The 15,961-nt window shown below is 42.5% G+C and overlaps 1 protein-coding gene across 2 annotated transcripts in view; it reads left to right on the forward strand.

Annotated features, from left to right (window-relative positions):
* Nucleotides 1-978: 978 nt before the first annotated feature.
* Nucleotides 979-15,961, forward strand: part of LOC109906680 (glutaminase kidney isoform, mitochondrial) — a 31,206-nt gene continuing 16,223 nt past the window's right edge. Inside the window, exons 1-3 of one of the 2 annotated variants that reach the window (XM_031792368.1) lie at nucleotides 979-1,069; nucleotides 1,218-1,378; nucleotides 15,784-15,880. In XM_031792368.1, coding sequence (XP_031648228.1) covers nucleotides 1,314-1,378; nucleotides 15,784-15,880 — 162 coding nt within the window. In that variant the 5' untranslated portion in view covers nucleotides 979-1,069; nucleotides 1,218-1,313. Of the gene's footprint in view, nucleotides 1,070-1,217; nucleotides 1,379-10,496; nucleotides 11,174-15,783; nucleotides 15,881-15,961 lie in introns of those variants that run through there. The other variant, XM_020504512.2, reaches the window with a different exon arrangement.

Consider the following 15,961-nt stretch of genomic DNA (forward strand, 5'->3'; position numbering starts at 1 on the left):
AATACGGCTGCACAGTAATGTTTCTTATCGATGGCGGTTAAGATATCGTTTAGGACCTTGAGCGTGGCTGAGGTGCACCCATGACCAGCTCTGAAACCAGATTGCATAGCAGAGAAGGTATGGTGAGATTCGAAATGGTCGGTAATCTGTTTGTTGACTTGGCTTTCGAAGACCTTAGAAAGGCACGGTAGGATAGATATAGGTCTGTAGCAGTTTGGGTCAAGAGTGTCCCCCCCTTTGAAGAGGGGGATGACCGCAGCTGCTTTCCAATATTTATTAATCTTAATTTATTTATAGGGCAAGGCAGCTCTAACCAACATCTCCAATCTCGTTTCATTGATTGGATTCAAGGTTAGCTGAAGTCATTAGCCTAGGGGTTCACATACTTTTTCCAACCTACACTGTGAATGTTTAAATGATGTATTCAATATAGACAAGAAAAATACAATCATTTGTGTTGTTAGTTTAAGCAGACTGTGTTTGTCTGTTGTGACTTAGATGAAGATCAGATCTAATTTTATGACCAATTTATGCAGAAATCCAGATGATTCCAAAGGGTTCACATACTTTGTCTTACCACTGTAGGTGTCAACACAATGTGGACATCAGGTCCCAAACAGAGAAGAGTTACAAGGTGTGTTGAACGATAGTGTCCTGTCCTCCCAGGCTTCTGGCCTGGTGTAGGATCCGATTGGATCAAGTAGTGGTATATTGGTGAGGTTTTAATGGGTGTAGGTGTAGTTGGTAGGGCAATTTTTCTTCCCTTTTCCTCATCATTTTTCCCTTCCCTTTTTTGTGTCACAAAGTGTAATGAATTCACACTCTAGAACAGTAAGGGGAAACACATGGTTAGATAATGTACAGTGATAGGGAGGCCTCACACTCCAGTACAGTAGGTGGCGGTGTATGCACTTTTCAGTTGGTTGCAATCCTCCAATACAAATGTAAAGCAGAAGAAGGGCCCAAGCAATCAATGACAGAAGTCTGTTCAAGAACACCTGCTGTAAGGCAAAGAGGACCTGTACCCTGCTGACTAGACTGGAAGATGGCGGGGGTCAGTGATTAATATGTAAGACAGTTTGTCAATCCAGTTATTCCCTCTTTGTTCTCGGACACAATTGAACACAATGTTGTGTGTGGTTAGTTCCAGGAGCAAAGAGCTTCATCTTTTGGAATATTTGGCCATTTTATGGATGTTCACAACAAGTTTGTGTCAGACTCCCTCAGGCAAACGGATGTGGGGGCCAAAGTCAGAGACACTGACCCAAATCGGGCACTCCCCCTCGTCCTGATGAACGAACAGCAGATGGAGTATGAAGGACTACATCTTCACCTTGGCGAACAGATCCCTCTGTCTAGACCTCCAGTTCTGTTACCGGTAAGTACATTTATATTTTTTAAGGAAGGTGCCTAAGAAACTGGGTGATATTTGTAGTTATAATTTCCTTTTGTATTGTGGTAAGTGTTACAGTATTAGTAGTGGTGTAGGAAATTGTTGACACATCGTTGTGCATACTGGGGAGCTCTGATTCAGTGATTTAATCTGGGATAATGGACAGAGAACTGCATAGTTTTTCTTCTCCTTACCCACACCTGACTCCCCCTTTGGGTTATCCTGACTCAGTCTGAGGATGAGGGCCTTCAACTGTTGAATGACATGCTGAGCGAGAACAGATTTGCGGGGAAGAGGTCAGTTTGGACCAAGCCTATGCATGGTCCATCTTCTCAGGTATGCTATAAGCATTATCACCTGTAGCGCAGCTGATGCAGCATAGTGGCTATAAATAAATAGGCTGATGCATTGGGTTGCCTATCTGCGTTTACCATGGGCCTAATCATTAGCTAGATCTGAAATGTGATCTTTTAACTAGTGAACATTAATCAATACATGCTTTGTCCCCCCCAAAAATGCAGAAACACAGTGAATATAATGTAGGCCTACCTGTTAGGATAACTTGAGGTAAAACACCCCCTCCTGTTCTTCTCACAGAAACCACTTCATGTCACCATGCTCCTCGGAGCCAAATGCTGATGACGGGTAGCACTTTGCTGGGCAGATGGCATTGAAACCCCCTTGCTAGGCGAAAGGAGTTCCAATGATGGGCCTTAAGGTTATTATAGCTGGTAGTGGATGGTTGTCAAACTGAAAAACGGTCATTCAGACCAGCCTTCCTGATTTGAACTTTTGTAAACTACATTATGGATTTTGGAAAATGACCTATGTTTATGAAAATACAGTCATTGTTTTTAAATGCCAACCACAGCACCTTACATGCATTAAATGGATGCTTCAGATTCTATATCAATTGGTTAATTGCAGATCCTGTTTATTTTTTTGAACCCATTGTTTAACGCCACTGTCCTCTTGTGCTTTTGTTTGCCTGCCTGGTCATGGTCAATGTGCATTTACCCTCAACACATGATTGTATCTTGTGCGCAATGATCGGGTCGGTAGTGGCAGTGTTTTGAGATAATGTGACTGATCTGTGTGGTATTACAACATACATATCCACATGTATAGGCAGGTGTACATCGTTGGGTATTACTAATTTACACTGTGTATAAAATATTATGAACATCTGCTCTTTCCATGACACTTGACCAGGTGAAAGCTATGATCTTTTATTGATGTCACTTGTTAAATCCACTTCATATGGGGAACCAAGTGAAATCTGTTCTGGAACATCAACTGTAACATTTTCTCAAACATATTTCCCTAAATTGTTGACCACCTCTCTGTACGCTCAAAAAAGGAATAACGGCCTCCCGGGTGGCGCAGTGGTCTAGTGCACTGCATCGCAGTGCTAGCTGTGCCACCAGAGACTCAGGGTTCGAGCCCAGGATCTGTCGCAGCCGGCTGCGACCGGGAGGTCCATGGGGCGACGCACAATTGGCCCAGGTCGCCAGGTGTACAGTGTTTCCTCCGACACATTGGTGTGGCTGGCTTCCGGGTTGGATGCACGCTGTGTTAAGAAGCAGGGCGGCTTGGTTGGGTTGTGTATCGGAGGACGCATGGCTTTCGACCTTCGTCTCTCCCGAGCCCATACGGGAGTTGTAGCGATGAGACAAGATAGTAACTACTAACAATTGGATACCACAAAATTGGGGATTAAAAAGTGGGTAAAAAAATATATATATTAAATAAATAAATTACAAAAGGAACAACAGAGAGAGGAGGAGATGGAAACGCACTGTGGTGAGATATTCTGTATCTCACCACAGTGCTAAAGGTAATGTCACCCAATTTAATTATGAAAATATAAAAAATGCCTAGGGCTATACGTTCTCTCCCAGACTTGTGGATAGAAATTTTGGACGTTAGCAAGTTGGGTACTACCAAAGCATGTCCAGAGTGCATAAGAGGAGATTACCGTGACTCATGACATGGAATTTTACTGCCGACATGACTCATGACTGCCGGTGTGACAGTGAAAATGTCACCGCAACAGCCCAAAGAGTGTTCCCAAAATGCAAATCTTCCATTAGAAAATGCCATAGAACAGTGCGAAAGAGGTACCTCGAAAGAGGTAGCCATACCTCTACCTTCCGGCCTGTAAACTTTGATATTACATTTTGCAATACAAGATCCTCCACTATACAAAGATGGCCATTAATGAGTTAGGGGGCCTTCCCTTGCAGGGAGGTGCCCAAAAAACGCAGGGGTCATTGCCGCTCACAGGCGTTAAAGTTTTCAGTCAATGCGACTGATGCTGGACACAAATGGCGGAGACGCTCTACTAAATGGGAAGAGCGGCGAGTGTAACCATAAGCTTCAGGGCACGACAACACAGCTGCCGCTGACCTTAGACATAGAGGTGGGGTTTTGGTGCCAAGGTACCCAGGAGGAACCCAGGGCAAACTGAAGGCACGAACGGTGGACACGAATGGCGCATGTCGCCCACTCACTCGCTTTGCAGGCGTAGGGTAGACGGACAAAAACGGGCTAGAAAGAGAAATATTAAATCTCCCTGCTTTCCAGCAGCACAAAGGCAACCAGATGAAAGCCTCAAGCGCAATAGACTGTCCCATGTAACAGGCTAAAGGCTTGGAGACAGATTTTTGCGTAGGCAATGCGCACCCTCAAAACGACACAACCCTACTGTAACTGTCAAGGCCTTAGTAACAGGTGAGATACAGTATCAGTTAACCCAATGTACCATCGGATTTGTCTATTTCTTCTGCATCCGTAGATCGACCATCCATTAGTCTGCGTGATTAACGGGGGCTAGGCTAGATTGGTAGCTTGGGGCCAGGTCTTTTTGCAAAAGCTACTGTCGAGTCTGAATGGTTTGAGCTACAAACTATTGCAAGCTATATGTGAAAAGCTGAGAATTTCACAAAAATTCACGTTTTGCTCTATGACGCTCACAAGCTACACAAGAGTCATTAGATGGTAAGGGGTTCTTCTACATAGAAGATGATAGGAAGTCCCTTGACACAGTGTCTATAATACTGTAATAAGCTCACCGTTTCTATCACAAACTCAACTTTCTACACAGTCATTGATTAGTTGGATATTCATTTCCCAGTGAGCAAACAATTTCTGCACTTAATTTTGCTCTCTCTGACCTTATTTTGTTATTGATATTTGTCAATAAAAGCCATGAATGAAACTGTTTTATGTCAAATTGTTTTGTGTTCTACTTGTAGCCCTGGTTGTCCTGAAAGGTAAATGGTAAAACACTTAATTGTGAGGCTAAATGTAAGGGCTGGACATGCAGATAAATGAAAGTCTGTTAAATGAAAAGGCTACTTTTGCTCAGGTCTCGGGACTGAAAGGGTTAACTGGACCTTCGGAGATCTTACCTCTGTTTCCAAGGGATGATCTGTGTAGGTCACACCACTACTCAAGAACTACACTGTGTCACCAAGCCGGGCTTTTGCTTGAGACAGCTGCCAACGGAGTAGCTTAACTTCTTTGGGACTGGGGGGCAGTATTGAGTAGCTTGGATGAATAAGGTGCCCAGAGTAAAATGCCTGCTACTCAGGCACAGAAGCCAGAATATGCATATAATTAGTAGACTTGGATAGAAAACACTCTAAAGTTTCCAAAACTGTTAAAATAATGTCTGTGAGTATAACAGAACTCATACGGCAGGCAAGAATCTGCCATTCCAATATACTGTGTCTGTTGCACTTCCTAAGGCTTCCACTAGATGTCAACACTCTTTAGAACGTTGTTTCAGGCTTCTACTATGAAAGGGGAGCGAATAAGAGCTGTTTGAACCAGGGGTCTGGCAGAAAGCCTTTAGTTATTCACGCCGCAGCCGTGAGCACGAGCTCTTTTCCCTTTCATTTCTAAAGACAAAGGAATTGTCCGGTTGGAATATTATTGAAGATTTATGATAAAAATATCCTAAAGATTGATTATACAGTGGGGCAAAAAAGTATTTAGTCAGCCACCAATTGTGCAAGTTCTCCCACTTAAAAAGATGAGAGAGGCCTGTAATTTTCATCATAGGTACACTTCAACTATGACAAACAAACAGACAGACAAAATGAGAAAAGAAAATTATTGCAGATTCAGTCTTCCCAGCCTGGTGCAGGTCTACAATTTTGTTTCTGGTGTCCTTTGACAGCTCTTTGGTCTTGGTCATAGTGGAGTTTGGAGTGTGACTGTTTGAGGTTGTGGACAGGTGTCTTTTATACTGATAACAAGTTCAAACAGGTGCCATTAATACAGGTAACGAGTGGAGGACAGAGGAGCCTCTTAAAGAAGTTACAGGTCTGTGAGAGCTAGAAATCTTGCTTGTTTGTAGGTGACCAAATACTTATTTTCCACCATAATTTGCAAATAAATTCATAAAAAAATCCTATAATGTGATTTTCTGGAATTTTTTTCTCATTTTGTCTGTCATAGTTGAAGTGTACCTATGATGAAAATTACAGGCCTCTCTCATGATCTAGTGTTCAGCGAAATAACAACACAACGTCAAATTGCAACTGTTTTCCTCCTCATCTGAGGAGGAGTAGGAAAGATCAGACCAAAAGTAAGTGTCCATATTTTATTGAAATATAACTGAACACTGAATACAAAAAAAACAAGAGAAATAAATGAAAACCGAAATAGTTCTGTATTGTAAGACACAGACACAGAAAACAACTACCCACAACCCATAATGGGAAAACAGGCTGCCTAAGTATGGTTCTCAATCAGAGATAACGATCAACAAATGCCTCTGATTGGGAACCATACCAGGCCAAACACAGAAATACAAACCCTAGAATACACAACATAGAATTCCCACCCCAACTCACACCCTGACCAAACTAAAATAGAGACATAAAAAAGGAACTAAGGTCAGGACGTGACACAAATACAGGTAGCCTAGTCAAATAATTAACATCCAATCACTTTAACCGTTACTCTCTCGCGGGAAACTTTCACTCTTGCGCAGACATTTAGAAACGAAACATGACAATTTGAAAAATAAGCCACAAGTTTTTTGAGCGAGAATAAAGACGGCTTTCGAGTGGTAAGACAACAGATACCATTAATAAGAAGGAACTAAAAGCTTCTTATATGGTGAGCTACTGAGTGGCTAGGATAGGAAAGCCCCATACTATTGTGGAGGACGTAATTGTTCCTGTTGTCGCGGATATGGCTGGGACATTGCTGGGGGAAAAGGCCCCCAAAAATATACAGACACTTCCTTCATCAAACAACACTGTTTCACGACGCATCAGTGACAGGAGGCAGGAGATGTTTTGAAACAATTACTGTTTTGCATACAAGCCAGTGAATTCTATGCGTTACAGCTGGATGAGTCAACAGACATGGTGGGCCTTTCACAGCTCCTGGTATATGTCCGTTGCGTTTATGGGGGGTCAATTAAGGAAGACATCCTCTACTGCAAACCACTGGAAACCAGGACAACATGAGAGGATATTTTTAATGTACTGGACAGCTTTGTGACATCAAATGGACTTTGGTGGTCTTGATGTGTTTGTATCTGTACTGATGGCGCAAAAGCCATGACAGGGAGACATAGTGGAGTGGTAATGCAAGCAGTAGCAGTGGTAATGCAAGCAGTAGCAGTGGTAGTGCAAGCAGTTGCTCCCGTGTATTTTCTGCATTATGCAATGATAAGGACAGCGACCATTGTAACGCTTTAACAACATGTGCGCTGGTTCTCAAGAGGCAAAGTATTGACACGTTTTTTAAAATTGAGAGACGAGCTTAAAGTTTTCTTTACTGACCATCATTTTCACTTGTCTGACCGCTTGCATGATGACGAGTTTCTCACACGACTGGCCTATCTGGGTGATGTTTTTTCTCGCCTGAATGATCTGAATCTAGGATTACAGGGTCTCTGTAACTATATTCCATGTGCTGGACAAAATTTAAGCTATGATTAAGAAGTTGGAGCTCTTTTCAGTCTGCATAAACAAGGACAACACACAGGTCTTTCCATCATTATATTATTTTTTGTGTGCAAATGAACTCAAGCTTACGGACAATGTCAAATGTGAAATAGCGAAGCACCTGGGTGAGCTGGGTGCGCAATTACGTGGGTACTTTCCCGAAACGGACAATACAAACAACTGGATTCATTATCCCTTTCATGCCCTGCCTCCAGTCCACTTACCGATATCTGAACAAGAGAGCCTATTCTAAACTGCAACAAGCTGTTCTGTGAAAATTTAATTTAATCAGAAGCCACTGACAGATTTCTGGATAGGGCTGCACTCAGAGTTTCTTGCCTTGGCAAATTGAGCTGTTAAGACACTGATGCCCTTTGCAACCACGTACCTATGTGAGAGTGGATTCTCGGCCCTCACTAGCATGAAAACTAAATACAGGCACAGACTGTGTGGAAAATGATTTAAGACTGGGACTCTCTAATACAACCCAACATTGAAGAGTTATGTGCATCCTTTCAAGCACATCCTTTCATTAACCTGTGGTGAGTTATTCACAATTTTTGATATAGAAGTTTACACAAATAAGGTTTTATATGTAAGATGGCTAAAGAGCAACATTATTGATTATTGTTATTTTATTATTTGTGCCTTGTTCCTATAATAGCTCTTTGTCACATCCCACGAGAGGGTTGTGACAAAAACTCACACTCATTCTTAAGTTTAATAAATGTATCGTGTAGTTTTTTTCCCAGGCTTACAATGATTGGTAAAAACAAAAATTGAGAGTGTACTGAGCCTGGTGCTAGAGAGGGTACGCAGCTGGAGGTTTAATGTTTGAAGGGGTACGGGACAATAAAACATTTGGGAACCACTGCTTTAAGACATGAAGGTCAGTCAAAAATGTTAGTTTCTTCAAGTGCAGTTGCAGAAACCATCAAGCTCTATGATTAAACTGGCTCTCATGAGGAATGCCACAGGAAAGGAAGACCCAGAGTTACCTCTGCTGCAGAGGATAAGTTTATTAGAGTTACCAGCCTCGGATATTGGCAATTAACTGCACCTCAGATTGCAGCCCAAATAAATTCTTCACAGAGTTCAAGTAACAGACACATCTTAACATAAACTGTTGAGAGGAGACCTCGTGAATCAGGCTTACTACTAAAGGACACCAATAAGAAGAAGAGACTTGCTTGGGCCAAGAAACACAAGCAATGGGCATTAGACTGATGGAAATCTGTCCTTTGGTCTGATGAGTCCAAATTTGAGATTTTGTGAGACGCAGAGTAGGTGAACGGATGATCTCTTCGTGTGTGGTTTCCAATGTGAAACGTGGAGGATGGTGTGGGGTTGCTGTGCTGGGGACACTGTCAGTGATTTATTTAGAATTCAAGGCACACTTAACCAGCATGGCTACCACAGCATCCTGCAGTGATGCGCCATCCCATGTGGTTTGCACTTAGTGGGATCATTTGTTTTTCAACAGGACAATGACCCAAAACACACCTCCAGGCTGTGTAAGGGCTATTTGACCAAGAAGGAGAGTGATGGAGTCCTGCATCAGATGACCTGGCCTCCACAATCAACCGATCTCAACCCAATTGAGATGGTTTAGAGTGAGTTGGACCCCAGAGTGAATTAAAAGCAGCCAACAAGTTCTCAGCATATGTGGGAACTAGTTCAAGACTGTTGAAAAATCAGTCCAGGTGACAACCTAGTGAAGCTGGTTGAGAGAATGGCAAAGGATGGTTACTTTGAACAGTCGAAAACATAAAATATATTTTGATTTGTTTAACACTTTTTTGCATACTACATGATTCCATATGAGTTATTTCATAGTTTTGATGTCGTCACTATTAATCTACAATGTAGAAAACAGGAAAAAATGACTTTGGACTGTATATATAGTGGCTTCTTCCTTGCTGAACGGCCTTTCAGGTTATGTCGATATAGGTCTCGTTTTACTGTGGATATAGATACTTTTGTACCTGTTTCCTCCAGCATCTTCACAAGGTTCTTTGCTGTTATTCTGGGATTGATTTTCACTTTTCGCACCAAAGTACGTTAATCTCCAGGAGACATAACGCGTCTCCTTCCTGAGCGGTATGACGGCTGCGTGGTCCCATGGGGTTTATACTTGCGTACTATTGTTTGTACAGATGAACGTGGCACCTTCAGACGTTTGGAAATTGCTCCCATGGATGAACCAGACTTATGGATGTCTCCAATTTTTTCTGATGTCTAGGCTGATTTCTTTTGATTTTCCCATGATGTCAAGCAAAGAGGCACTGCGTTTGAAGGAAAAACTTAAAATACATTCACAGGTACACCTCCAATTGACTAAAATTATGTAAATTAGCCTATCAGAAGCTTCTAAAGCCATGACATCATTTTCTGGAATTTCCCAAGCTGTTTAAAAACACAGTCAACTTAGTGTATGTCAACTTCTGACCCACTGGAATTGTGATACAAGTTAAATAATAAGTTAAATAATCTGTCTGTAAAATAATGTTGGAAAAATGAATGGTGTCATACACAAAGTAGATGTCCTAACCGACTTGCCAAAACTATAGTTGGTTAACAAGAAATGTGTGGAGTGGTTGAAAAACGAGTTTTAATGACTCCAGCCTAAGTGTATGTAAACTTCTGACTTCAACTGTAGGTTATGACTAGATGATGGTTAGTTTATATAAGTGTTTTGAAACTTAACATTTTCCATTGAACATCCTGCTTCAGAGAATCTTCATAGTAATTTCCTATTTCCTATTTTTATATGTGGAACTGACAGAGACAGTGGAACATTTTGTGGTGTTTTGACAATTGAATGTTCAATATTTTACCTTTGGAAATTCATTTAAAAATCTCTAATCATTGTAATGTCATTATTTCATAATGTTTTTAATGTTAAATAAATAAATAATCGAACACCGCGATTTTTTTTTATCGAACCAAAACCAAAGCGACATTAAAAGCAGTAATTGTTCAGCACTAGATGTCTGTCACATCAGAGAGGAAGAGGAAGAGAGAGCCCAACTCCACGGATAATCTGTCTCCCTCCAGCAGGTGGCGTTTTTCCAATGGAAGGATAGGCGGGAGCTAGACGGCCCGCGATGCTGATTTGTGGACAACGACTCACATTATCAGGGCGGCGGAGAGACATGTATCTTGTCAGTATATTCATAATCTTCGGTCACATTCACCTGGTACATTTGAAGCCATGATACACGGGAAATTAGCATGAATGACAGCCAACCAGAACAGCCAATCTGAGGATGATTTAAGTGCTAACAGGAGCCAATAGGACTATATTTGGGCGTGAATAGATGTTTTTGTCCACTGGAAAACATTTTAAGAATCGTGACTCCCTGTGACTGGACCATTCGTCACGACTAAAACCAAACGCATTTGGGATATATTGCTTCATATTTATTAAATATCTAGCTAGCTGAGTTATAAACCCTTCCACTATTTAGCTTGATAGGATTGAAATGCTACATTTTCGGTCTTCGGTAGTGCTCAAGGAGTTGTTTCAATCCAACCTGAAGCGCCCTTTGACAGGTATAGCCAGAAATACATCACCATCAGTCGCGTATTGCTTTAGCACCGCATGTACAGATGTCAGATCTGTGCCCAAAGTAAAGTGTCTCCAGCATGCGGTTGGATGGAGAGATTCGCCATACACTACCAACGGCCACGGAACTCGGAAGCTCTCCACCAAGAGCGATGACGGTTCGGCCCCACCGCCAACGGACACCAAAAATGACACCGCCACCAGCAATGAAACCGCCACCAAGGAGGCATCTACCGAAAAGTGAGTACCGTTAGCTAGCCGGTACAGCTGATAAAGCTATGAAATTATACTTACCAGTGGGGAGGTTCTATGCAGAATAATCACATGGACTGAGTCAAGCAAGCTAGATTGGTTTCTAATGAGCTGCAATACATTATGCAGTCCTTACTTGTCTACAGATGTTAACCTGACCTGGTTGTCCTGACAGTTTCAGTTCTTGAAGCGTCAAAGAGACCCATATTACATCAGGCATGCACACCTGTGCAGCGTCTTTGCTTTTGGTGTTGATACAGCTAGGAGGATGCATGCATAGATAGGCCTCGCACCTCATGAAATTCATCACGCAGAAGGTTATGCATTAAATTCATTTAGAAGGTTATGCGTTAATTTGGGATGTTATGAAATTATACTGTCTATTATAACAGTAATAGCCTATAATAACATGACTTTAGAACAGTTCATATCTGGCATGAATAATTGTAAAGCCAGGTACGCTCTTTCAGGCCTTAGCCTATATCAGAAAGGGATTTTCATTTTTTTCATCAATGACACCTGGAGGTCGGTCATCAAGCTGTGATTTTTTTTTAAATGTTTGCTGCAACTCTAGAGAAAGCTCCCATCTGTTCTCTCTGTTATGAGTGTCATTCTACATGAATACAGAACAGCCTCTGTCATTCTATAGTCTCTTGCAGGCTATATAGCATGGTAATAATGGCATGATAATAACAATTGTTGGGTGTTTCAACAACTTGTAAGTTCTGGACACATCGCTACATTGAAAATCTCCATTTGAGTTGGCATATCATGAGTATATTATCAGATAGTGAGTATTTGTTCTCGCTGTGTTGGGCCAGCTGATAAAGTAGGCTATTTATTTACTGCCCTCCTTTGCCAAAGGCAACTGTCCAATATTAGTGCTGTCCATGGTGGCAGGGACCACTTTGCTTTTTAAAAAGACCTGTGTTAAGGGTAGGCTATTGAATGACCATTATGAGCAAATCATTTGATCAAATCTTCTCTCAGCCAATCTTGCAGAGTCAGTCACTTTAGAATCCTAGAAGTCTATTACCATGGAGACAGTCTCAGATCTCCACTGCAGACTGGGCAGAATGGTGCTTGCTGCATCAGAATGGGTAGCTTGGCATTTTGGATCTAGTGTGATAGTCAGTGGGGATTTGGGAATGGGGATGGATGTCATCTAGGGGGCTACCATTTTGGATCTAGTGTGACAGTCAGTGGGGATTTGGGAATGGGGATGGACATCATCTAGGGGGCTACCATTTTGGAATGATAATGGATGTGGCTTTGCATAGGCTACAGTGTATATTCCTGATGACCGTCTCTTTGACAAAGGATCAGTTTCCTAGCATTTAGGCCTAGCTTTAATATGCTTGGTGGGATCTTAGGAATGGAGGGATCTTACACCCAATTTAGATGTGAAATCATTAGGCCATACCAACTAGTCGGATTGGGGTAATGTTAGTTTATTGCATAATTTCTCACTGCAAAAACATGACTCGGCTAACAATACACTGCTGCCAAAGCATTCCCATCCCCTTGTGCAGCTGTCACACGTGGGCATTGCTACTATTGCCCAAGTCGGTGGCTTTAATTTGAGCATCGTGTCATTGTCACCAATAACTCTTTGACCCTGGGGGAGCTGGTTACAGCGAACAGTAATACTGTAGCCCCAGAGAGGAACACAATAAGATAGTTCTCTCTCTAGACCCAGTTTCTAATCATACATAACATTTGATGGCTCAATTTGATTCAATCTCCCACAGAGGGTTACAGGTATCCTATCCTAATCCTACTCAGTCAACAGTGTGCTGTGAATGGAGTCCCTCTTATGAGAAAAACAAAATAGTCACATGATAATGGGGACAGGAACTCCTGAGTTTACTCATGCATTTTACTGCAGATGGGTGTAGAGTCGGCCTAGGCTCTTAATGCCGCCAGGAATAGGCTCGCTCTCTCTGTCACATCCAGTCAGTTGGCTTTTTCACAGAAAACAAATGCATCTACTGGTAATGATATGCCTCATTGCCCACAGCTTAACAGGCACCCTTCTTGTTTTATCCATAGTCAATTTGCTTTCGCTGGTGTCAAACCAGCTTTAGTCAGCTTAGGTTCAGTCACAGATACACAAACATTAGGCCTAGTCAGTCCAAATGGGTCCTCTGCTGGAAGGTAGCCAAGGTAGGTCTATAGCTTTGTGCCTAGAGCAGAATTATCAATACACAGTCTGGTCAATTTAAAGGTTTTTCCTTTTCTGGTTTTGCCCTGGGTTGCATTGTGTTAACGTATGCAGCTGCAGAATATTGTGAGTGAATAGAGATTGAGTCCTTCAGACGCTGCCCTGACTCAGATTGAGTTTTGTGGTTCCCTCCTGTCAACAGACTATTGGAGGTAGTGAAACCAGGCTGGTTTCAACATCTTGGAGGTAGTGAAACCAGGTTGATAAATTGGGTCGAATAGAAATGGTTGCCAAAATGACTCCATCAAGTTGGTTAATGTTTGTGTCAGGCGCAAACATATTCACCAGAGCTCTGCCTTGAAGTTGCAAGCATTTAGGCCTATGACCATGTGATTACTGTCATCTCAAGAATTACAGGCTAACCCACACATTAATTCAATAATTATATTTTGCATAGATTGTTCATTTCATTTGGACACAGTTTAAGTAGTCACTCTGCCTTGTTTTTGCTTATTGAACTCAACTGAACTCCAGTGTATAAATAGCACAGTAGATGGAACACACCGACTGTAGGCAGTGTGCAGTTGGACGCCGAGGGTTAGGCTATATGTCGGGCTCCGTGCAGGGCTTCCGACGAGGCACTCTCTCTACATGCTGCACACAGTTGAACTCACAAAGCTGCACGGAGTTACAGGTCGAGGCAGTGGAGGGGGGAAGAGGGGAGGGAGGAAGGCCAGCTAAGGCTGGGTGAGAATGAATTAACGGAGCATCAGCAGCAACAATCCAGATGTTTCACACCTCCTAGTAGCCTGCCTGTTGGGACTTCCTACTATTCTGGGGTGAGGGCAAGGGCTTGGAGACATGAAGCAGAGAGGGTGATGTCCATATGGGCAGTTTGGAACACAACACACGTCCTCAGTTTAATGTTTTGTTTTACACTGTGCTTTGCTGGAAGGGTATAATGATAATTTTTTTCAGGTTCTGCCATGCCATGGTTTTCACTGTTGTTCTGCAGTGTTGGATGTGTCCTAAATATTGAACGTGTATGTTAATCCATTCATCTGTGTCTTATCAGTAGGCCTATCTGCTTGATGATGATGATGCACTACGTCACTCAGTTTGTTCTAATGCCACTCACTTACTCTGCATATTTTCTCTCCTTTTTCGTTTGATCCGCTTGCTTTGCCTTGGTGTGTAAGTATATGTCTCAATTTATTCATTCATTCTCGTGTAGATGTACTGTGGTGTTTCCAGGCTAAGCCTTGCGGCTGCTGAGTGCTCTCTCTTCAATTCTCTACCTCGAAGTGTCCTCAGCCTCTACAAGCGACCGCGCTTGACTTCCCCAGCCCTCCCACCGACCTGTTTGTTCCAGCATTCCTCTCTGGCAGGCATCAGCAATCCAGAAATGACTCCAGAAATGGACCAAGGACCACAATCAAATAGGCCTTATCAAATGATTTGTCATGGAAATGATAAAGGATCGTAATCATTTAAGAGGAGGACTCAAAACAAACGAATACGGCTTAAACAACCTCCAAACTGGAAGAGATCCTTTTAAACAACCTCCAAACTGGAAGAGATCCTTTTGAACAACAACAAACTGAAAGATATAGTGCAGTGTCCGGAGTCTGAGTCATTCCTGGGTAGCTGATTGAGGGGATTTGACCCTCTACCAAAGTTATTTTTAATCCGTTTTTAAACGTTGTGACGTCTTCTTAATCGCTAGGGCAGGCTACGGAGCTGGGTTACTATAGCTCTATTGCCTGTCTGTCCCATGATGCATTGCGGGACTGACTGAGCCTGAGCTCCCACCCACCTCCCTCAGAGATCCTATGTGGTGTATGGTGGATCATGATGAAATACCTACACCTCGTTTAGGCCTAACGACAGTATTCCACCTATCTATCTACCTCTAACATACTGTACTAACTCTCCTCTCCCAGAGTGAGTGGAACGGATTTGGAGCTGCTATGCATAATACCTGTCAGTAAATGGGCCAATGACTCACTTCAAGCCCCCGAGTATTAGCTAAAACTTGACACTATAATTTGTAACTGATATGCATGTATTTAAATTGACATAAAACTAACAAAGTCTACCTTATTTATGATTGAAGATCCATGCAAACAAGATATTGTCTATAAAAAATTATCTAAACCCTCCTTGAACTATCAGACTGGTGTTTTGGAAGCAGGGTTCAAACCCTTTCCTTAAATCTGGGGCTGTAACGTGAAATACTCACCACCTCTCCTCTACAGTATTTAGCTAGTTAATCCCGGCCCCCTGCTGCTGTTCCCCATTGCCTTTAGAGAACCCTGGCTGTTCCTCACTCTCTCTGTGTGTGTGTGTGTGTGTGTGTGTGTGTGTGTGTGTGTGTGTGTGTGTGTGTGTGTGTGTGTGTGTGTGTGTGTGTGTGTGTGTGTGTGTGTGTCAGGAGAAGGCAGGCAGGCATCCTGCCCAGTCTGGAGGATCTACTCTTCTACACCATCGCCGGGGGCGCTGAAAAAATCCCAGCTCACAAATTCACCACAGTGAGTGTCAGACCAGAGCCAAGCAGGCAGCCACATGGTTGGGCCAGATGGATGGTAGTATAGCAATGGTGCCTGCTGTGT

This window comes from Oncorhynchus kisutch, linkage group LG16, assembly GCF_002021735.2.
Source record: "Oncorhynchus kisutch isolate 150728-3 linkage group LG16, Okis_V2, whole genome shotgun sequence".
NCBI lineage: Eukaryota > Metazoa > Chordata > Actinopteri > Salmoniformes > Salmonidae > Oncorhynchus > Oncorhynchus kisutch.